Source organism: Heloderma suspectum, chromosome 13 (genome assembly GCF_057233095.1).
Source record: "Heloderma suspectum isolate Gila_16-S chromosome 13, 16-S_ref, whole genome shotgun sequence".
In the NCBI taxonomy this organism is placed as follows: Eukaryota; Metazoa; Chordata; class Lepidosauria; order Squamata; family Helodermatidae; genus Heloderma; species Heloderma suspectum.
The window spans coordinates 21209200-21231876 of record NC_139470.1 but is presented as its reverse complement, the minus strand read 5'-3'; the positions used below and the strand labels follow the sequence as shown (position 1 = coordinate 21231876).

General features: G+C 45.6%; 1 protein-coding gene across 1 annotated transcript; it reads left to right on the top strand.

Moving 5' to 3' along the window:
- Positions 1 to 14221: 14221 nt before the first annotated feature.
- LOC146336176 (peripheral-type benzodiazepine receptor-associated protein 1-like) lies at positions 14222 to 21747 on the top strand. Its single transcript, XM_084820192.1, has 2 exons — positions 14222 to 19504; positions 21488 to 21747. Exon 1 carries the CDS (start codon positions 14282 to 14284, stop codon positions 19499 to 19501), a length of 5220 nt encoding a protein of 1739 aa, XP_084676318.1. The 5' UTR covers positions 14222 to 14281; the 3' UTR covers positions 19502 to 19504; positions 21488 to 21747.
- Positions 21748 to 22677: the final 930 nt, after the last annotated feature.

Genomic DNA, 22677 nt, shown 5'->3' with positions numbered 1-22677 from the left:
AGTCTTTTCCCAAAAGAGGGTCTATGACCCCGCCGGCAAAGGTGAAGTTCAGGCTGAAGGGGCAGGATTGCAGCTTGAGATCAATAGGCATATGGTCAAGGAACACCTAATTACTTTGAATGAGTTCAAATCTCCAGGGCCAGATGAACTGCACCCTAGAGTAATAAAGAAACTGGCAGAAGAACTCTCAGAGCCACTGTCTATTATCTTTGAGAAATCATGGAGGACGGGGGAAGTGCCAGATGACTGGAGGAGGGCTAATGTTGTTCCTATCTTCAAAAAGGGTAAAAAGGAGGAACCTGAGAACTACAGACCAGTCAGTCTGACATCAATCCCTGGAAAATTCTGGAGCAGATGATAAAGCAATCCATCTGGAAGCACCTTGAAAACAATGCAGTGATTACTCGAAGCCAACATGGATTTGTCAAGAACAAATCCTGCCAGACGAATCTGATCTCAGTTTTGGATCAGGTAACCTCCCTTGTGGACCGTGGGAATGCTGTGGACATCATATACCTCGACTTCAGCAAAGCTTTTGACAAAGTGCCCCATGATATCCTGATGAGCAAACTAGCTCAAAGTGGGCTAGATGAAACAACGATCAGGTGGATCCACAGTTGGCTACAGAATCGGACTCAAAGAGTGCTTATTAATGGGATCTTCTCAAACTGGGGAGAGGTAACGAGCAGGGTACCACAGGGTTCAGTTCTGGGCCCAGTGCTCTTCAACATTTTCATTAATGACTTGGAGGAGGAGGTGCAGGGAATGCTGATCAGATTTGCAGATGACACAAAATTGGGAGGAATAGCTAATACTTTGGAAGACAGAAGCCAAATTCAAAGTGATCTTGATAGGCAGGAGTGCTGGGCAGAAAACAACAGAAAGACATGTAATAGGAATAAATGCCAAGTTCTGCACCTGGGAAAAAGAAACCAAGTGCACAGTTACAAGATGGGGGATATGTGGCTCAACCACACTACAAGCGAGAAGAATCTTGGAATTGTTGTCGATCACAAGCTGAATATGAGCCAACCATGTGATGTGGCTGCAAAAAAGGCAAATGCTATTTGGGCTGCATTAATAGAAGCATAGCTTCCAAATCCCGGGAAGTACTAGTCCCCCTCTACTCAGCACTGGTTAGGCCTCATCTGGAGTACTGTGTCCAGTTCTGGGCACTGCACTTTAAGAAAGATGCGGACAAACTGGAGAGGGTTCAGAGGAGGGCGACAAAGATGATCAGGGGACTGGAAACAAAGCCTTATGAAGAGAGACTGCAAGAACTGGGCATGTTTAGCCTTGAGAAGAGAAGACTGAGGGGAGATATGATAGCACTCTTCAAGTACTTGAAAGGTTGTCACAGAGAGGAAGGCCAGGATCTCTTCTCGATCATCCCAGAATGCAGGACACGGAATCATGGGCTCAAGTGACAGGAAGCCAGATTCCGGCTGAACATGAGGAAAAACTTCCTGACCGTGAGAGCAATACGACAATGGAACCAATTACCTAGGGAGGTGGTGGGCTCTCCCACACTGGTGGTGTTCAAGATGAGGCTGGACAGCCATCTGTCGGGGATGCTCTGACTTGGACTCCTGCAATGAGCAGGGGGTTGGACTCAATGGTCTTGTAGGCCCCTTCCAACCCTACTATTCTATGATTCTATGACAGCAGCCTCCACCATCCGCCTGAACCCTGCCCTTTCAGTTACCAGCTTCCCAGCAAACTGCTGGCATGCTGGCCATTCTATGTTGTGGAGTAAGAGCCAAGGTCTGGAGCAAAAGTCGGTGCATTGCATTTAGTCATGGCAAGGTGGCAAGCCAGCATGGCGGCAAGCCGGCAGGTCAGTATACTGACATGCCCACCACCCCGATGTCACTGCGTCATCATCATGACCGCATCTCCAACTAACCAAAACAACTGCCCACAGCTGCATACACACAGTGGTTTCTTCACGCTATGGGAGAAATACATGGGTAGGTCATTGCGCTCCTGTTATGTGGGCTGAAAACATACTGATTTTTTCCCCTCCCCATTTGGGGATAAGACGGGATAGGCAGGGGGAGAAGGTGGGACAATCACTGGAGGATTACAATGTTGTGTAATGGACCTGCAAACTCCTGTGAGTGGCCAGTCAAGAATGTGCAATAAATTGCAGGTGCAGAGATACCCTTAGAACCAGTCAATGGCCAAATCTCAGTTAAGTCTTTTTGCGTTTGGAAAAAACTTTCTGACTGTTATGTTAATCATCCATTCTTTTAGATTTTCTAGATTGTATCCATGTCTCAAGTCAGATCATCAGAAAGCCAGTTATTTGGATCTTATCCCTTTAGCATCACATAAGAATGCTTTTACAGAATTAAGATTTAATATTATGCCCTCTTCTTTCTTAGAAGGCTGTTATAAGAAATTACCACTGGAATAGCATTCTTGTGTGTTTCGTAAAACTGTTACTGAGGATATTGTGCATTATTTTACCCAATGTCCTCTTTATAGGGATCCACATGAAAAATATTTGTCTGAGTTTAGGCTCAGGAAAAAATATTGTTACATCTAGTGCATTTGTATGTTTTCTGTTCTTTCATAAATTGGTACCTTGCATGTTTCCTTATTTGCGCTGGAGGCCAGGGAATTGAGAGCTAAATTTGTTGCTCAACTCTGAATGTTCCTTGATTTTGTTATGGCTTACAGCTAAACAATTAAATTATTACTACAGTCCCAGAGCAACGTATCTTATACAGATGTGTGAAAGGAGCTGAAATATTAAGCACTGCAGTTCTAGCAGCAACTGACTACCAGAATTTTAAAAGGTATTCCCAAAAGTCAAAAGACGAATAAAAGAGGGATAGGGATTTGTCAGGGATAGGTACAATGAAATAGGGGGCTGTCCCTGTGAAATAGAGACCATTGGAGCATATGAGATTCCACTTTGCATTCTTGTATATGCCTACAGAGCCATGTTTTGAAAAGGAATATAAAAGAGTACCTTTTTGCAAAAGGTACTGATTAATGAGGGAGGAAATTGTATCCCACTTCTAGGACTTTGGGGCAGAAACCCAGGCTCCTGCTCAGCAGAATGAAAAGGAAGGCCCCCAAACACAGCAGGGCTTTACCCCATTTTGAAATAACTGAAGCAGTACACGTAACCATCTAGAGTCCCCCAATCCACAAGACCATGAAGTCCAAAGTCTAAAACTACCTAACTGCACTGCTGCCCACATCACACACAGCAAGGTTCAAACCCCAGCAATTTCTGGCTTAAATTAAAGCACACCTCGGACAAGGAAAAAATCATGGTGAAGGGGTGGTGTAGAGGGAGAACCTGCCAAATCACAAGCATGTCTTTGTCACACAGGACTCTGTTGGTTGTCCATGTGCGTGCGCGCGCACGCACACACACACACACACATTTCCTCTTCCCCAAAAGGGTTGGCATGCCTCCACTTGGTTTCACACAAACCTTGGCTTAGAAATTTGGATGCATGCAAGCTGTCACTTGAAGCCAAGTTGCTGAAAATCTTGGAGAGCAAGAGCAGATTCCAAGGGCGAGCGCTTCGTCTCTGTTCCCAAAGCAGCCCTGGGCCAAAACAAAGCTCGTCCGTGCCAGCTGTACCAACGTGTGCTGCTTGCAGCTTCTACTGCCATGAACTTCACCCCAACATTTGCCAAAGCCTGCTCAGTCTCTTTGGAAAATACCCCTCCCTTTGGGGTGTTTGCTAGGCACTTAAAAGATTCGGGGGCCAGGCCCATAGGACTAAAATCTGCATATGCTGATTTATATCTATATACGCAAATTTAAAAATAACAACTAGGGTTTATTGAAATTTCACAAGAGGCAAAGCCAGCCAATTAAGTCCTCATCCAAATCATCTCAAATAAAATAAATTCTTCAGTTAATGTGCACTCTGACCCAGTTCATCCCAAACCAATGAAAAAAAAAGTACAGTGGAATATATGTGTCTGTATGTTTGCTTATTTGTACACCACTCCACATCTAAACAGATTCCAGGGCAGTGAACAACAAGATATAAAATGAATAAAAGATAAAAAGAATAAAAAATGATATTAAAATTATTCTTTAAAAAACAGAGTGCCAATAAAAAACCAAAGGCTGGTTAACCACGGAAGGCTTCCTGGAAAAGAGCTGTTATTCAGGAGGTGCTGAAAACAACCCGGTGTTTGCGCCTGCCTGACTTCCAGAGGCAGGGAGTTCCAAAGAAAGGGGGCCACCACACTGAAGGCTCTTCTCCAGGTGGACTCCAGTCAGGCCACAGGTCCATGTGGAACCACCAGGAGCAGGCCCTCTGATGACCTCAGAGACTGGGCAGGTTGGTAAGGGAGAAGGCGCTCTCTCAGGTATCCTGGCCACAAGTTGTTTAGGGCTTTGTATACTAGTGCCAAAACCTTAAACTTGGCCCAGTAGCAAATAGGCAGCCAAATGAGCCAATGCAGTTCCCTCAGCAAAGGAGTTGCATGCAATGTTGTAGCATGTGTGAAGGGGAGAGTTAACTCTTCCCTCCCCTTGAAAATTGCCTCCTGCAAGGCAATTAAACTGAGAAAATAAACCTATTGGCATTAAAGGATGCTCAGGGCTCTGTGGAATGGATTCCAAGCCCTGGGGAATAGATTCAGGGCTGGGGCTGCATGGGCCTAGGTCTAGCAATGCGCCTGTTCCTCCTCTTCCCAAGATACCATCCCCTTCTTTTCACTTATATGTTGCATCTTCTGGGGGCAGGGCAGAAACACCTCCCCCACAAAAAAGGTACCTAGAAAGGAAGCATCCTGCAGTCTTTGAATGAAAGAAAGGGCACTGTCAGTATATATGATGAAGAAGATATAGCAAGTGGCATCCCCAAGGGATGATGACTTACGATTGCCCTGTTTGTGGTCCAGATGCCATCTGTGCTGGCTCCCTGCTCATGATGAACAGACCAGCAAATTAATTTGCAAGATGCAGGACCTGTTCAAGGCACACTGAAGGTTTTTGTGCCCTTGGTAAAAATGTGAGACAGTCCATTCACAAGCAGGGAAACCCTAGAGAAGCAACCATTAGCAGAGTGCTCATATGCACCAGCTCTGAGGCAGTGTCATTCCAGGTAGATTTCTTACATACTGACTTATTTCGGCAAGGCCTTTCGAAACTTAATCTCTTTCCTGCAAGGTCAAGCCTATTTATAATAAAGCGGGCTTTGCATCTGCAGAACCTTGGTTTCTCAACAGCCTAAAAGTTCAGTGCTGCTGGGGCATTTCTCCTGTACATCTATTTTTAAAGAAGAGTTTGATTGCACTGGTCAGCTTGCTTCCAATGTTACAAGTGGACTTAGCATCTGCACTAAACATTGGTTCTCCCAACGTCCTAGGACTGCAGTGCTCCTGGAGTGGGTGGGAAAGTTCCTCCATAATACCCGTTTTTAAAGAAGAGTTCTGTTGCACCAGGAAGCTTGCTTCCAGCATTTCAGAGATTAGTCACTAGTTGATCAAATAAAATATATTATCTCAATCATTCTATGAGCTCATTTGCCCCAATTCCTCCCCTACATCTCCCCTCCAATGTCACCAGTCCACACATGGATGTAACATTTAAATTGGGCAAATGTACATAAAATCCAGGCCCAGATCACATGGCTGATATCCCAGATAAAAACCAGGATCAGATTGTGCGGTCTTGGAGCATCTCTACACCAGCCTAGAATCCCGCATTTAAAACGGGGCTTTCTGCTTCCGTTTTAAATGCAAAGTCACGATGGACTCCCTTTACAAGTGCTTTCCCCCCTTATCTGAGTCTTCCATATTTTTCATTATACAGCTGCTAGATGGCGCTGTGGTCTAGCTCCTCTTATTGTGGCTTTTCTTTTTTCATGAGGGAACTCAAGCGGAGCTCAAACACTGTAATTTGGTAGCTCGTTATCTGTGATCTTTTAAAAAATGGAATAAAGGTCACTAAGTGCAGGAGACGCCCTGGAGGTTCACAACATCATCTGAGGGACCTGCAAATGTCCATGAGTTTCAATCTCAATAGCAGGATAAAAGCTCTGTGTGAAGAAGCCCTAGGTGTCCACATGTTGAATTGTACACATGTACATCTATTCCCATGCATGAATGTCCAATGATGTGTGCACCAGATGAGTGGGGGAGAGAAAGCACCTTCTCATGCTTCACCACAAATAAGGCGGTAATCCAGGCAGAGTGGATCATCCATTCCAGCCCATTGTCTTCCTAGAGGGCTGGCTGACAAGCACCGGTAATGGCAAAGAGTTTCCCCATGGAATTAGGATCAACCACATGGCGAGCTGATTTCAGTCATTACAGCTGGCTTATGGAGTGTCGCTCCACCTCAGAATCATTCTACAGCAGCCTCGTACAGCTGCTGTACAAGGTCTGAAATTGTCAGGAGCTCCTTGGCGGCCTCTCTCAGTAGATTCCAATAGCCAACTCAAGACACAGATGAAAGGATTTCTTTTCAAAGCTTTAATCCTTTTACAACTTTCAGATGCTAATCAGCAGCGACTAGAGCAAGGAACAGCAGAGTGGCCTAAGCTTCAAGTAGGCAGTTGATCCCCGTTTGAAAGAGAGTCACTTGAAGACCCAGAACTTATGGGCTAGGGAGAGATCCTCCCTCTTTCCCTTGGGTCCATGGGAGGCGGCTGTTGCTTGCGTGCCAAATGGGTGCTACGTCTCCTTTCCGTGCCCTCCATCTCTCGTTGCTCTTTGCGTCTGCGTCGAGCATCTAAGAAGCCCCCCTCCAGCACTCCCTCACTGCCAGGGTCACTATCTATCTTAGGAATGCTGGCAGGAGGAATGTCTGCCAGGTGCTGAGCCTGTGAGGGATGAGCTGGCCCCTCTCCCATGGATTGCTGTTCCTCCTCAGAATCCGAACTGCTCTGAGGCTTTCTGGGCTCAGTTTCCACCATGACAGAAATGAATAGGTTCTGAATATAAGGTCTGAAATAAATAGGTCCTGAAAATAAGGTCTGAAATGAATAGGTCCTACTGTTTTGCAGATGGAAGGTTAAGGGTGCAATCCTATGCATGTTTAGATAGATTTAAAAAAGTTCGGTAACTCCCAGCATTCCCCAGCCAGTCAGACTGGCTGGGGAATGCTGGGAGCTGTAGGACACTTTTCTATCTAAACATGCATTGGATTGTGCTCTAAGAGACAGTAATTTGTCAAAGGCTCCCTGAAAAGTTCATGGCAGAGATGAACCCTGAGTAGGGGTTTGTGCAAAAATAAATCACACATAATGTACACACACATACACAAACATTGCATTTCATCTCAGATCATGCTGCCTCGTTGAGAAACCAAGTGACTGACAACCTCCTTCCTCTATAAAGGTCATTCATACCCTAAACACCAAGACAAATAGATCTAAACCTCCATTTGGAAATGTTGCTAGTGGAAATAATGATTACAAAGGGGGAGAAAAAAGGATCAACTCCAGTACATCTACTATTAAGCTTTTTAGCAGAACCTGAAAGAGAGAACAGAGTACACCATGTCTCGCAGACACTCAAGCAGCAGTCTTTAATCTTCCACAGAGGGCTGACTTTAGGGAGCTGTTAATAACACACGTAAGGAATATATCTCAAAGTCCTGCATATTCTTTTCTGAACACGTACAATTTAGTGACAGTGCTGAAGTGAGTAGGCTAAGAGATCACACTCTCGAAGATTGTGAGTTCAAGTCTCCCTGTTGGAACATGTCTTCATTGGCAGGTTTTTTGACAGGTCTTTGGGGCACTTGTTCCATGCATCCAAGCACCCTGAAACAACTGTGACCTCCCCTTCCAGATAGGCTGTGAGGTGCCAAGAAAGGATTGGAAGTACTGACCTTGAGCAAGAATCGGGTAGCAAGGGCAGGTGCTGCAGGACGTGGGAGAGATGGGTGTTGTTTCAGCAGTGGTCTGAGCTCAACCGAGCATTAATATAGCAAAGTAGTCCAGTGAGTGCCCAAGTCATGACTCTTAACTGAGGGCAGAACGAAATGGTATCTTGGAGATGCAATAGTCTCCAAAACTCTCCTCAGGCTGTTTCAGTAGAGATGAATAGGAGAGGCTGCTTAACCCTTTCACTTCCCACTCAAAATTGCTTCCCCGAACTTTTTCTCCCATTGGGAGAAAACAGCTGGTGGGGGTGGAGCAATTTTGAGCAAAGGGCTACACATCCCTTTCCCCTCTCCTTCAATGATCACTCTCCCTCTCTCAGTTTTTTTTTTTTTAAAAACAACTCTCGATCAGTTTCTGATGCTACTTTGTGCCTAAACGAAAACATGGGAGACTCTTCACCATCTCCAACACCTAGTTTGGCCACAAAGAGCTAGCAGAATTTTAAAACGGGAAAGCCCTGCTTTGGAATTGTACACTCCAGCATTGTCGGGTGGTCTACAGGTGACCCTCGACCAGAAAGTGAAGGGCCCTGGGTGGATACTGAGGTTTAGGAGCTGTAGATTATTTCCTTATCCAAGAAATCTGAATCTCCACCCTCACTCTGGGCAGAATCAAGTGTCAAATCCTCTTGCTCTGGATGGGATGCTCTCCCTCAAACTGGGACTTAGGGCTGGCTTGGCCTCAGTGGGATTGTCCAGGCCCACAGTTACAGAGGTCTGATAGGCTCCAGGCTGCTAGACCACAGGGACACCTAGGAATTTTTAGATATACTGTATGTGTTTTAGATATATGTTGTTGTGTGTGTTATTTGCTCTATGTCATTACATGAATGGTTTTACATTTTATATAATGTATTTTAATGGTTTTAAATTTTTGTGCACCGCCCAGAGAGCTTTGACTATGGGATGGTATAGAAATATAATAAATGAAATGAAATTGAGACGTGACGGATGGTGGCGCCAAAGCCCTATGATAGCAAGTGCCGCTGCAACAAGTTGTTTCTCTCCTGGGTTTCTGTAGCTCCCTTTGCTGGAAAAGCTGAATCTAGAAGTGCCCTCAAACAACAAGGCACAGAAAATGCAAGATCGGGTCACAGAACTGACGATGGAGACAGAGTAGCTGCAGTCCTGTAAGCATCAACTTTAGCATGTCCGCTACAGCTATCCATAATGTGCCGGGGGACCTGAACCAGGACCACAGGCGGTAGGGCCCCGGCACTTTCCCCCATTAGGAAAGCAGCTTGCAGGCTGAAAGTACTGGCGCGATGTTTCTTGTGCTTCCGTGCCCTTATAGTGGCCAGAAAGGGTACTACAACTAAACTGCTCAGGCGGACAGTTTCCTGAGCAGCCAGTGGGTGCCTGGCTAGCTCTATATAGCTGTTGCTACAGATTTAGAGCCTTTCTACACAAGGCGTTTATTGTACACTTGTGATTCCTCACTTATGGTAGTTTGCAGGTCCTTTACAGAATGTCATCCTCCTCTAGGGCAATCTCCCGTTCTTTGCAACCATTTTAGCAGGCTTTTTTTTCTAACAAGGAAAGTCTGGTATTATTAGTGAATGGCAAGATAAAGAATAGTGTAATTGTGCAATTCTGCTATACCACACACCACCTAGCCCTTGTGTAATGGAACATAAGGAAAAGACATCCCCACCCCACCCCGGGAAGAGACATGTGCAAAGGAGCCAACCTTAATCCTGCAAAGAATTTGGAAACAGAAGTCTTGATAAAGTGGTGGGTTAAAAGCCTCATGTAGAAAAGCCCTTAGTAGCCACACTGCCTTGCCTGTCTTGTCTGCTAGATTTGGACCCCTTCAAGCACCCCATCTTTGACCCCATCTTCGACCTATCTTTCATTCAGAGTGGACAATTTTCCTACTCACAACATCTCCATCTTGTCTGGATTAAGTCTCAGCTTGCTTGCCCTCATCCATCCCAAAACTACTACTAAACGACAGTTCAAGAGCCTCTCTTGATTCAGTACATGGAAATTAGAGGTAGAACTGAGTAACATCTACATACTGATGACACTTCAGCCCCAAACTCCAGATACCCCCTGCCAGCGGTTTCATGTAGATGTTGAAAAGTGTGGAGGACATGATGGAATCTTGTGGCCATGGGGTGGAACACAAGTCTGCGAGGATCACCTTCTGAGACCACTCCTCTAGGAAGGACTGGACTCACCATGTAACATTGTGGATCCTAAATCTGACCCAGAAAAAACAATCCACAAGTCAGTAGCGGCACTTTCAACTGGACTTGGAAACAAATTGGTAGCCAGTGTTAACTGGTGCAACATAGGTGGAGTATTTGTTAACCGGCAGTCTTGCCACAACTAGCATCCTGGCTGCCACATTTTTAACCACACCAGTGCTGCATTTGCAGTGAGAATTATGAGAAATAGAAGCAGGAGTTGGACTTGAGTTTCTTGGAGAGAAGCCACACCAGGTTGTATGGTACAGTGCTTTTGGAACTGAGGGCTGAGTTTCAAATGTAGTTTATTATAAAATGACATGGACGGGGGCCAGGGGGGATAGAATGGTTCTGCTATTCAGAGAAAGAAAACATCAGAAATCCCACCAGGTGGATGCAAGCCGTTGGGTGTACTGAAAGTACCTCTTTGGATCTCAGCCTACATCAATAAGCCTGTGGTGGTGGGAAATAAAGGAAGAATATAATTACAGTTAGGCTTGGGGAAAAAGGAATGTGTGAGACAGGGAGTGAGAGAAGAAGGCATCAGTGGCCGGATCAATTAAGGGCAGCTCCCAATTTGCATAATAATTCCATTATCTGCTAACAACAATGGACACCTAGGACATCTAATCTAGGGCTGTTATTTTAATTTAATGGGGGAAAATCTAGTACAATTCCCTGAGTTTTTTCTTTCAATTAAATTAATGTGATGGGCTTTAATCGCTGTCTTAAGTACAGTGTGTGATTAACCGAACAGCTGCATAAATTATACACATATATTTTATCAAAGCTCCAGCAAATGGAGTTGCCCTGCAAAGCACCTTCTCCTTAGTGCTGACATCCAGTTATAATTCTATTTAAACAGAAACTCTTGGTTCAAAAGAGGCCAAAACACTTCCCCTTGGGACTTTTTCTTAATGCTTCCTGGCTTTTTTCCAGGCACCTAAGGAGACTTAAAGAAGAATAAAGAGATGAAAAGGGGGAGGGGACATTCCAAGGCACCTTGTTGGCAAGATGCTTTACATCCACATACCCCTAATTGCTCCTGTTGAGGGAAAGAGAAAACTAACCAGAGGTTTCCCATGTAACACAAAAAGACATCAAAAGTCACCTTCCTCCCCTCCCCCCGAATTTCTGCAATCCCATTGCAAAAAATCCAGTTCAGCACTTCTGCATCAGTCTCTGTGCCTCAGCCCAAGAGTGTTATCTAAAATATGATGGCTGCAACCTTTACCTCAGGATTCAGAGATGTTTCACCCTTTGTAACCCTTTGGCCTGATTTTTTTGCATGGAAGATTCACCCATGAATCTGCTTGCAACTGGAATTGCACACATTTATCCAAATATTGCTTCAAGGGAATCCTAAGTGATTCAAACACATGCAATTTCCATCAAGAGGCACCAACATGAGGTTTTGGGGTGGCATTTTGGGAAGCGGGGGGCGGTTACGCTATGCTTCTTCCTTTCTTTAGAGTGGGCTCTTTGGGCAAGTATTCAGACATAAAATATATAGTATAAAGAATACGCCATGAACATGTGGGGTAAGAGGGTTTCCCAGTTGGAATGCGCCCCACTTGTGCTGAGCCATCTTGTTGAAAAATACACTTTCTGTAATGTTAGCAGGTCCGGAATGGGAGGTGGAGCGGAGGCACTGCTGGTGTACTAATGTTATATGGGATTAGTGCCTTTAAATGTAATGGGGCATGCATTGAACATTTACATGGGCAAGGGCTTTACCTGCAGTCAAGGTCTTATATAAATCAGGTCACATGACTGCTGAAAAGTGAAAGGGACCACAGGGAAAGTATTTGCCCACCCCATAATACAACTCAGGACTAGGGAAATATAGAGATCACCCAATCCTCTATCAGCCTGCCCAGTTTCTGTGCTCATCAGGATGCTCTCCTGGTGGGACCCAAGATTTCAGAGGTTCAGTCCATCACGGTTCAGAATACGGCCTTTAGTCTTGTAGCACCCACTCTCTGGGACTCCCTACCACTACAAATTGGGCAGGCCCCAACTCTTCTGGGTTTTGGCACCTACTGAAAACATACCTTTTCCAAAAAGCATTCCCAGGAAGGTATTTTTCTCCTCTGGTGTGAAGACTTGATTTTGTACATCGCTTAGACATTTCTTTCATGCGATCCTTAAATATTGTTAAATAAGTATTCCACAGATATCCTGTCACATACATTCCACGTGAGTTGGTCACCCTTTGGGGCTCACTACTAAACAGCAACTTCAATATGGAAACAGGACGACTTGCATGGTTTAATGCGTTTATACATGAAACAGGTACAAGCACCTCATCCATGGCTGTCTGTGAAGGAAGGCCATATGGTAGCACACCCTGTTGGAGTGGGTTCTCATAGCTGAAGTCAGCATTTTGAGCTCTTCGGCTTCCTTGGATACAACAAGAGGTGTTCTCTGTGGAGGCGTGCACTGGTACAGCAAGAAAGGTTTCCCAACTCAGCACTCTTCATGGGCAGATGAGGCAGCAGTCATGGCTGAACTCTTGCCTATGTGCACCTTCCACAGATCCCATGATGTACAAACACACGTCATGTGAACCAGCCCATTTTATTGATTTACTTTTATTGCTTTTTTACAACACTGCTTTTCAACTGTAAGAGTTCTCAAAGCCACTCACAATAACAAATTCAGATGTGTAGGCAGAGGATATTGCCTTCACAATAATGGATCTCCCGGGCCGTCAGTATCAAACGATACCACGCAACTCCTGCTCCCCTGAAAAGGGATGGCAGCAAAAGGACAAGTATCTGGAAACAGGTGTTTTTCAGACTCCTTTCCCAGCATCCATCAGATGTTTCTGCTGCCACTGCAGTGGGAAAGCGGTCTTGCCCTCATGTCCTTCTTTCTTATTTATTTATTGTACTTCTGTACCACTTAGGACGCAATCCTATGCATGTTTAGGCAGAAAAAAGACCTACAACTCCCAGCATTCCCCAGCTAGCATGGCTGGCTGGGGAATGCTGGGAGTTCTGGCCATTTCTTTGTCTAAACATGCATAGGATTGCGCCCTTAATGCTGTATTTTATGGTTCTGATTGTTGTGAACTGCCCAGAGAGCATTGACTGTTGGACACTAGAGAAATGTAACGAATAAATGAATAGGGGCACAATCCTACACGTTTCGACAGAGAAAAGGCCGACAACTCCCAGCATGGCTGGCTGGGGCAAGCTGGGAGTTCTGGCCATTCCTCTGTCTAAACATGCATAGGATTGCGCCCTTAATGCTGTATTTTATGGTTCTGATTGTTGTGAACTGCTCAGAGAGCTTTGACTGTTGGACACTAGAGAAACGTAACGAATAAACGAATAGGGGCGCAATCCTATGCGTGTTTCGACAGAGAAAAGGCCGACAACTCCCAGCATGGCTGGCTGGGGATGCTGGGAGTTGTAGGACATTTCTCTGTCTAAACATGCATAGGATTGCGCCCTTAATGCTGTATTTTATGGTTCTGATTGTTGTGAACTGCCCAGAGAGCTTTGACTGTTGGACGCTAGAGAAACGTAACGAATAAACGAATAGGGGCACAATCCTATGCGTGTTTTGACAGAGAAAAGGCCGACAACTCCCATCATGGCTGGCTGGGGATGCTGGGAGTTGTAGGACATTTCTCTGTCTAAACATGCATAGGATTGCGCCCTTCATGCTGTATTTTATGGTTGTGATTGTTGTGAACTGCCCAGAGAGCGTTGACTGTTGGACGCTAGAGAAACGTAATGAACGAATAGGGGCGCAACGCTATGCACGTTTCGACAGAGCAAAGGCCGACAACTCCCAGCATGGCTGGCTGGGGATGCTGGGAGTTCTAGGGCATTTCCCGCCTAAACATGCATAGGATTGCGCCCTAAACATAAGAAACGGCTAAGTGATTCACAGAGGGGGGGGGGAAGCGCGGAGGGGCCCCCCGGGCGTCGGGTCGGCCATTTTGAGAAGCGGTGCAGGCGGGCGGGGCAGGCCTTCGGCCCGACCCGGCGGGGTTCTTCCCTGGTTCCTATGGCAACGGGGTGGGGAAAGGGGGGGGCGGCTCGTGGAACTCCCGGCAGGCTCGCGCGGGGACAATGGCCGGGGGGGCGGGGCACTCGAACGGAGCCGCCCCCAACGTTCCGCGGCCGTTGGCGGCCGTTGGCCCCGCTCGGCGCCCGCCTCGCCCCGCAGGCCGCGCTCCCGACGCGCTCGCGCCATGACCGGAGACGCTCCCTCAGGCGGCGGGCCTCCTCCTCCTCCTCCTCCGGGCGCCCCTCGCCTGCCACCACGCAAAGCCGCGCCCCAACCCGCCGGTGCCGTCGGAGGGGCGGGCGGCGGCGGCGGCTGCCTCCCGCCGCCGCCGCCCTTCCACGAGGACCACCGGCGGGAGCTGGAGGCGCTGCGGGCGGAGCTGGACGCGGAGCGCCTGCGCGCTCAGGAGGCCCGGCGCCGCTCCGCCCTCGAGGCCCGGGAGCTCCGCGAGGCGGCCGAGCGCGACCGGCAGCTGCTGGCCGACCAGCTCCGCTCCAAGTGGGAGCAGCAGCGGGCGCGCGAGCTCCGCCAGCTGAGGGAGGCCGGCCTGCGGCAGCGCGAGGCCGAGGTGCGGCAGCTGCTGCGCTGGAAGGAGGCGGAGCTGCGCGAGGCCCAGGAGCTCCTGCAGCGGGAGCGCGACGCCGCCGTGCGGCAGGCGCGCGACCTGCAGCGCCAGCTGGCCGAGGAGCTGGTGAGCCGCGGCGGCCGGGGCGCCGGCGCGGGGCCGAGCGCGGAAGGCCGCGCCAAGCTGCAGGAGGTGCTGGGCAAGCTCCGCTGGGAGGTCGACGGCGACCAGGCCGCCCGCATCCGCCACCTGAAGGCCGAGCTGGAGCTGGAGCGGAGCCTCTTCCTGAAGTACATCCTGGAGCGCTTCGAAGGGGAGCCCTCTCCGCCGGGCTCGCCGCAGAGAGCGAGGCAGGCCCCCTCCCCGCGGCGCCCGCCGGGCAAGAGCCGGCCGCGCTCCTTGGAGAGCCTCGCCGCCGCCGCCGGCCCCCGCGGCGCCGCAGCCGCGCCCGAGTCCCGCTCGCTGGACAGCAGCCGGAGCAGGTGCGAGTCTCCCCCCGGCCACGCCTCGCCGGGAGGCGGCGGCCCGCGAGACAGCGGCGGCCCGCAGCCGCAAGAGTGCTCGGAAGACGGGGCCAAGCGAGAGGAGTCCGTGGATGCCCCCCCGGAAGGGAAAGTGAGCGGCTGGGGGTCTGCGGGAGAAGGTGGGCCTCCGGCAGCCGGGCAGCAGCAGCAGCAGCAGCAAGACTGGCTGTCTAGCACTAGTTATAACCAGCTGGTGAAGCAGAACACGGGCCTGCTGAAAGCTCTGGCGGAGCTCGAGCGGCGGTGCGCTCATCTCAAGGAAGAGAACACCCTGCTGAGGAAAAGCAGTTTCCCAGAGATGAAAGACAAAGTGAAGCGGCTGAAAAGGAAGAATGGCGAACTGGCTGGCATCGCCAAGCGTCTGGAGGAAAGAGCCCAGAAACTCCAAGAATCCAGCCTCAAAGTTGGCAGTACCCCGATACCGTTAACCCTGACTTGCTCGGATGTGGACCTGTACAAGAGCACATTCGCCCAGCAGCGGGCAAAAGACCTGAGTGAACAAGCCAGCGCCCTGCTAGCTAAGGATCAGCAACTCGAAGCCTTACAGAGGGAGTGTTGGGAGCTTCGGGCCAAACTAACGGCAGGCAAGGAGAGCACTTGTTTGCTCAATATCAGTGATTTTGATCGCTTGCTGCGAGAGTCCCAGAGAGAAGTGTTACGATTACAAAGACAGATAATGCTTAAGAACCTGAGGGAATCTCTTCAGCCCCCCAAAATGGGTTTAAATGATGCTTCTTCATTAGTTATCATGCAGGAAACACCATCAACTATAGATACATGTTTAGAGGGCTCATCTTTACCAAAGGAGTTGCCAAAAGCACTGAGCACGTTGGTAAAAAACACAAGATCAGAAGCACTGCCATTAGGAAATGTTGTTAAGAACAATGAAAACAGCACTTCAAAAACAGATTCAGATAGTGAGTATCACTTACAGGTTCTGAAAAAGATGCTTGCTAAAAAATGCAAACAGTGTGAAAACCTTCAAAATGAAGTGGAGGAAAAACAGAAGAGAACAGATCATTTGGAATTGCAACTTAATGAAGTATTAAGTGAAAATGTCAGGATTGCTGAGGAGAACTCTCAGCTCCATGAGAAAACAGAGAGGGCAAAAAAGATTGAAAATGAAAGTGCTGAGATAAAGATGAAGCTAATGCAGGCAACTAATGATCGAAATACTGCTGTTCAGTTCACTAAAGGACTTGAAATCAAAGTGGAGAATTTAGAACAAGTAATTAGGAACATGAAAGAGATAGCGGAAAGACAGCAACAGTTAGAATCTGAACACAAGGAAACCTTGTTAGTGCTGCAAAAGAAAGAGGAAGAAATACAACACCTGCAGCAAGTGCAGACAGAAATAAAAAGAGAACATGAAGAATCAGTGCAGCTACTAGAATCTCAAGTGAGAGAGTTAGAAAATCAATATCATAGCCAGACTGAACACTTTAACCTTCTGTCTCAGGAACTTGAACGTTTACAAATTAAAAAATCTGGACTCCTGGAATCAGAATTATCACATACAACATGCAATTCCACAGCAATAATCTGTCCAGAAAAACTGGAACAAGATACACACCACAATTTCCACTGCAGTAAGAACATCCATGATGAAGACTCTGCATTCATAGGTTCTGTTGATTTGCTCAAAAAAGCTAAAGAATTAGAATCTCGGTCAAACTCATCTGGATCTGAATCCATACAGAACAGCTCTAAATCTTGTCTTAATCCAGAAGAAGATACAGTAGGTGAAATACCACTGGAGACAGATAAAGCTTCTACAAACCTTCAGCTAGAAAATCAAGGTCCTTCAAAACTTCGTGTCTTTTTAGCACGATATAGCTATGATCCGTTTGATGGTCCTAACAAGAATCCTGAGGCAGAGCTTCCACTTACAGCTGGAGAATATGTTTATATCTGTGGAGAAATGGATGAGGATGGCTTTTATGAAGGGGAATTGATGGACGGCAGAAGAGGAATGGTACCCTCAAATTTGGTAGAAGAGGTTTCTGGTAATGATCTAATAAGTTTTCTTCCTTCAGAGCCAAGTGACATTTCATATAATTTATACCATGAAATGAGTTTTCCCTGCCAAAATACCAGTAGTGAAGAAAAAAGTGACAGCCCAGATGAAGATATGAGTGTTAATCTGCAGTCTAACAGATTGGGAAGAAAACTGTGTGATGATCAGACAGCAGTGCCTTATCCCCAGAATCTAACTCTTATTAAACAGTTTGCTAGATCCATCATGATAAGCTGGGATCCACCACATATAGATACCTGGGGAAACGTGCATAGCTATAACATCTATGTCAATACAGATTTATGTCACAATGTGAAGCACAGTGGTCAGATGAAAGCAGTGATTGAGAACCTGGATTTAAAATTGCATTCTTATCGAATCTCAGTACAAAGTGTGACAGACAAAGGAAATTCTGATAAGATGCAATGTACTTTTCTTGTAGGAAATAGTTCCTGTATTGCACCAACACTCTTGGAGCTTCGGAACATCACTGCAACATCAGCAGAAATTGCTTGGTTGCCAAGCAACAGTAACTATACTCATACAGTGTATCTTAATGAGAAAGAATATAGTGTAACCAACACAGGGGTCTACTGGTATTCTTTCCAAAACCTCAAACCCAGCAGCCAATACAGTGTAAAAGTAGAAACCCGGGCCTTTAACAACGTGTTACAGTTTCCTCAGGGTAATTTGGAGGAGAAATCAACAGCAATTACATTTAGTACGCCATCAGCAGGACCACCTGATGCTCCCCTTGATGTCCAAGTACAACCTAGTTCTTCTTCAGAGTTTCTTGTTATTAGCTGGTTGCCAGTAACAATTGATGCAGTAGGATCATCCAATGGGGTAAAAGTAATTGGCTATGCTGTTTACATCAATAGTCAGAAAGTAACAGAAATTATGTCACCAACATCTGGAAATGTATTATTAGCAGTGTCTCAACTACATATGTTCCAAGAGTCTTGGAAGGTTTCAGTAAGAACTCTCTCTCCCTTTGGAGAGTCTGAGGATTCTGTGCCAGCTTTAATTCCATCCACTTTGTTGAAAGTTCCTAGTTCTTTATTGTCAAAATCTGTTGCTTCCTCCCAAGCCCCTGAGTTGACTTTCAAAGAATTCTTAGAGTTTAAAGATGGGCACATCCATACAACAACCAGTACATCTTCATCCATTTTTTCCCACATAGACATGGCCAGTGCTGACACCAATTTCACCATTCACTTCACTTCTAATTGCAAACAGTCAGTATCTCCTACAGTAGTGAATATTTCTCAGAATCATGTGCCTTCATCTACATTGACAACTTCTCACAATGCAAAAAATAAAGATGTCAGTGATTCCATTCTATACACATCCGATGGGAAGCAATCTTCAGAACATGCTTTTTCTTCATTAAGGTGTGAACAATTAGCCAATTCCACACCAACAACATTAAAAGTATTTGCTGATGATACTCCAAGAGAAAGGTTAGAAGAGTGTTCTCTAACCAAAAAAGCTGTGTCTAAAAGCCAGCCAAACAGTAGTAAGATCAAGGTGTATGCAGTCACCCAGAGTACTGATACGACTGCAAAATATTCATCCTTCCAACACCGTATGGCAAATTCTGGTGCAAACTGCTCAAGTCCTGAGCCCAGTGTTTCTTCTATAGAGCTTGAACTAGAGAAGGGCAGTTACAGAGATGCAGGAACACATGTCTCTCTTCAGGAAGAAATGGGTAGTTTCCCTGACAAGAAACACATGAAGCAGATTAAACAGTTATGCAAAGAACTATCTAACCTTAGTGTGTCTAAAGCTGAGCAAATATCAAGAACAGAAAGTTGGCAGATGCCTATCGGTGACCACAACCATATTTATGATCTTTCAGATGTAGAAGAAGAGGAGATCCAAAAGTATAAAATTAGCATTTATGGGCAAAAAGACTCTGGACCACAGGGGAGGGTGGTATCTCCTGTAGAATTGGCAAAAGATACAACTATAACCATGACTTTGAGAGCTGACCAAACAATGACACCTTCCGTGCCTAATTCAGATGGCTCAGCAAGATTATTTGTAGCCCTTTTTGACTATGATCCCATAGCTATGTCACCTAATTCTGATGCAGCTGAGGATGAACTCTCCTTTAAAGAGGGACAAATTCTAAAGGTGGTTGGTGACAAAGATGTCGATGGTTTTTACAGAGGTGAATGTGAAGGAAAGGAAGGGTATATTCCATGCAATATGGTGTCTGAAATGTACATTGAGAGTAAGGAAGTGAAAGAGCATCTGTTAAAGAAAAGTTACGTTAAGGACGCAGACTTCTAAAAGGTTAGTGGATCTAAATACACAGTATAATAAAACAGATTGGACCCCAAATCATGGTGACAAGATAGTAAAACTGAACACTTTCCATTTAAGGCAGCCTTCCCCAAGCTGGTGCCCTCCAGATGTTTTGGACTGGAATACCTAACTATTACCCATGCTGGCTGGGGCTGATGGTAGTTGAATTCCAAATATCTGGACAGCACCAGGATGGGCAAGGTTGATGTAAGGGTATGGGATTACTATACCTTAAAACCAGGGAAAGGGTAGTTGAATGAGGGTGTGGAAAATTAGCCTTCATGTAGAACCAGAGATACGGTTATGCTAAGGCACGCAGATAAGGATGAGGCTCTGTTCTGGTTAATTAAAGGCATTGCACATTTTGATTTTTCTGAAAGCTGTTCCCTCTTAATGAAAGAAGATGGTTAGGCAGCCTTTTGAAAAGCATTAAAGGAAGGCGAACAATAGGCATAGAAAAATCGTAATGTAGCAACGTTATTTTTTTCAGTGGAAAAAGCCAGCCATTAGCATAATATTTGTAAACCATCAAATCAGTTACAAGACAGTCTTGCACAGAAGCATTTGGCGTGTGTGTCTGTGAGCGTGTGTGTGTACAGTATCCCTGTTACGATAGGATGAACTGTACCAGTGGAACATAACTTCCAAGCAAGCAAACCTCAGAGCAATCCTGTGTGTGTTTACCTGAAAGTAAGTCCCTCTGTGTTCATTGGGGTGGGGTGGGGTGGGGGTACTCTGAAGTAAGTGTGCGTAGATTGCAGCCTTAGAATTTTAATTTTACACCTTGAGTTAAAATACTGTCCCATTGACCTCAGTAGAACTTACTTCCGTGTTGGAAGTATTCTGTGAGATGTCTTATTTTTTGCATTTGGCAGAGTTTGGGTTTTATCTGTAGTTATACACAAATTCATGATCTTAATATCAGTTGATTGTAAATTGCGCTCCAACAAGTGACTCATCAAAGACATGTACATAGCTCATGTAGTAAATGTCCCCAAAATAATGTTTAGGCAATCGTTGGTTTAGGTTCATATCTATTTTAGGTCATGATTGGAAGAAAAATCTGGTCGGTGATCCAGTGAATCCTGTTGCGGGTGTGCGCAAGTGTGTGTATATAGCGTAGCAGACCTGAGCTGAGATGTGACTGGAGTGAAGGCTGTTGGGAAAAGGGCAGAAGCCACTCTGAAACACATGTGCATCTACTTACACACTCCTCTAATTTCAGACTTCTGAGTTTTCTCTAGCCAAAAGACAACTCTTCCTCACTATATAGAAAACACTTTGAAGCAATCACTACTTTAATACGGTAGTGTTTGTTTCTAATTCTAGCTTTCCAATTTCAGTTTGGAATTTTTTAACTTGCACAGTTGTTGGTGGAAAAAATACTTGTTACTTTTGAAGGTAATGGAAGCTTTTCAGTGTAGAGGGTGTTTCTTGGTTCTTCGTGATGCTTACTGTTTGACCTAAGAACTTTGCTTTAAGGGCATACACTCTAGAAACATTTAAAAATAAACATCATGATACATTTTATTAATGAGACATTTGCTTGGAAAATACAAATTTCTGCCTAAGACCATCAAAGGGATGTTTTCAGAGAGACACCAAAACCACAATCTGTTCTGGTACCAATGAATTCATTTTGCTCTATTCCAGGGAGTGTCAGTACTTTGTACTTTTCTAATTTTCAGTGCAAAAATTCAGTAATGGGAAGGGGTTTTCTTTACAAAGCATAGTTTTATTTGATTTTTTAATAATACAGAAATGGTTGTTGACAGGCAGCCAATGAGAGTTAGTTCCAGGGGTTTGCCTTAGTTTGCATTACAATGGAAAGCTTGCATTCTGTTTTATTTGCATTTTCATTGCTGATTTATTTGAAGTAGTAGAGCAGTGTGATATTATTTTGCTTGTTATGGGAGATCACTTTATTCAAATGTATGACTTTCTGAGGCTGCTTATTTCTGTGTAATTTAGGTTCTATCTACCGGATTCTGGAGGGTAGACTGCTACTATTTGGATCAAAGCCATCTTGAAAGTCAGGTTTGAAAACTACAACTTGAATACATTTCCTAATATTTGTACTAAAACACCTTATTTATTAAAATATTTATGAAATTTATAAGTAATGCCACTGAATCTTTCATTTTGTTTTAATAAGCAAAACAACTGCCATTTTTGAGCTGTAAAGTGTCATATGTATGTATGTAAAAACTAAATAAATATATATATTTTTTAAAAAGCAAGATATTTTTCTTTTTAAACTGCAGAAGCATTGTGAGTTTGTAACTTTCTCTGCTTTTGTTCTTCCTGTGATAACAGGCAATGATAAACTATTTAGTTTAATCACACTTGAAAGTGATGAAACACTGCGATAGTAAGCATGTTTACTTGGAAGTAAACTCTACTAAAAACAACGGCGAGGTTTAGATGATCATAGGGTTGGTGGGAGAAGCCACAGTGGCTTCTTTTCCCCATGCCCCACTCGCGTGATCACCATTTCCCTAATTACCTGCAGTGCAGCGCAGGTTATAATGTCGTCTGAACCTGGTGAGGTGTGCAGCAGGGATGGTTTCTGAACCACCCCAAAACCTATGGCTTGTCGTAGGGGCTGTGGGGTGGTTTAGAAGCCACCCTCACTGTGTACCTCGCTGGGTTTGGCCAACACAACCCACACCGCATTGTGGGTAATTATGGGAATGGCAGTCGCACGAGCGGTATGCATGGGGTAGGGAAAAGAAGCCATGGTGGCTTCTTTTCCCCCTGTGATCATCCATACTTGGCCTGTGATTTCCAAGTAAATTTATTTGATTCTAGGTAACATGGTAGGAGGGGATTAAAACATTTTTATTACATTTTTTTATCCTGTCCTTCCAAGGATTACAGGGCAGCATACATTTCCCTCTCCCCCTTTTATCCTCACAGCAACCCTATGAGATAGAGTGGGCTGAGAGGCAGTGGCTGGCCCTGGGTCATGCAGTGATCTTCATGGCTTACTGGAGATTTGAACATAAATCTCCCTGGTCCTAGCTTGGACCTAGGCCTAATTCTGACAAAGAGGAGCCAAACCTGGTTCTAGACTGTACCACCACATAAAAACATAAGAGCCCTGCTGGATCAGGTACATCTCGCCCAACATCATGCATCTGGTCTATCAGCCAGCTTCC

Bases quoted from the DNA above. Each gene is read 5' to 3' on its own strand.
- LOC146336176 (XM_084820192.1), top strand. From the start codon at position 14,282: ATGACCGGAGACGCTCCCTCAGGCGGCGGGCCTCCTCCTCCTCCTCCT.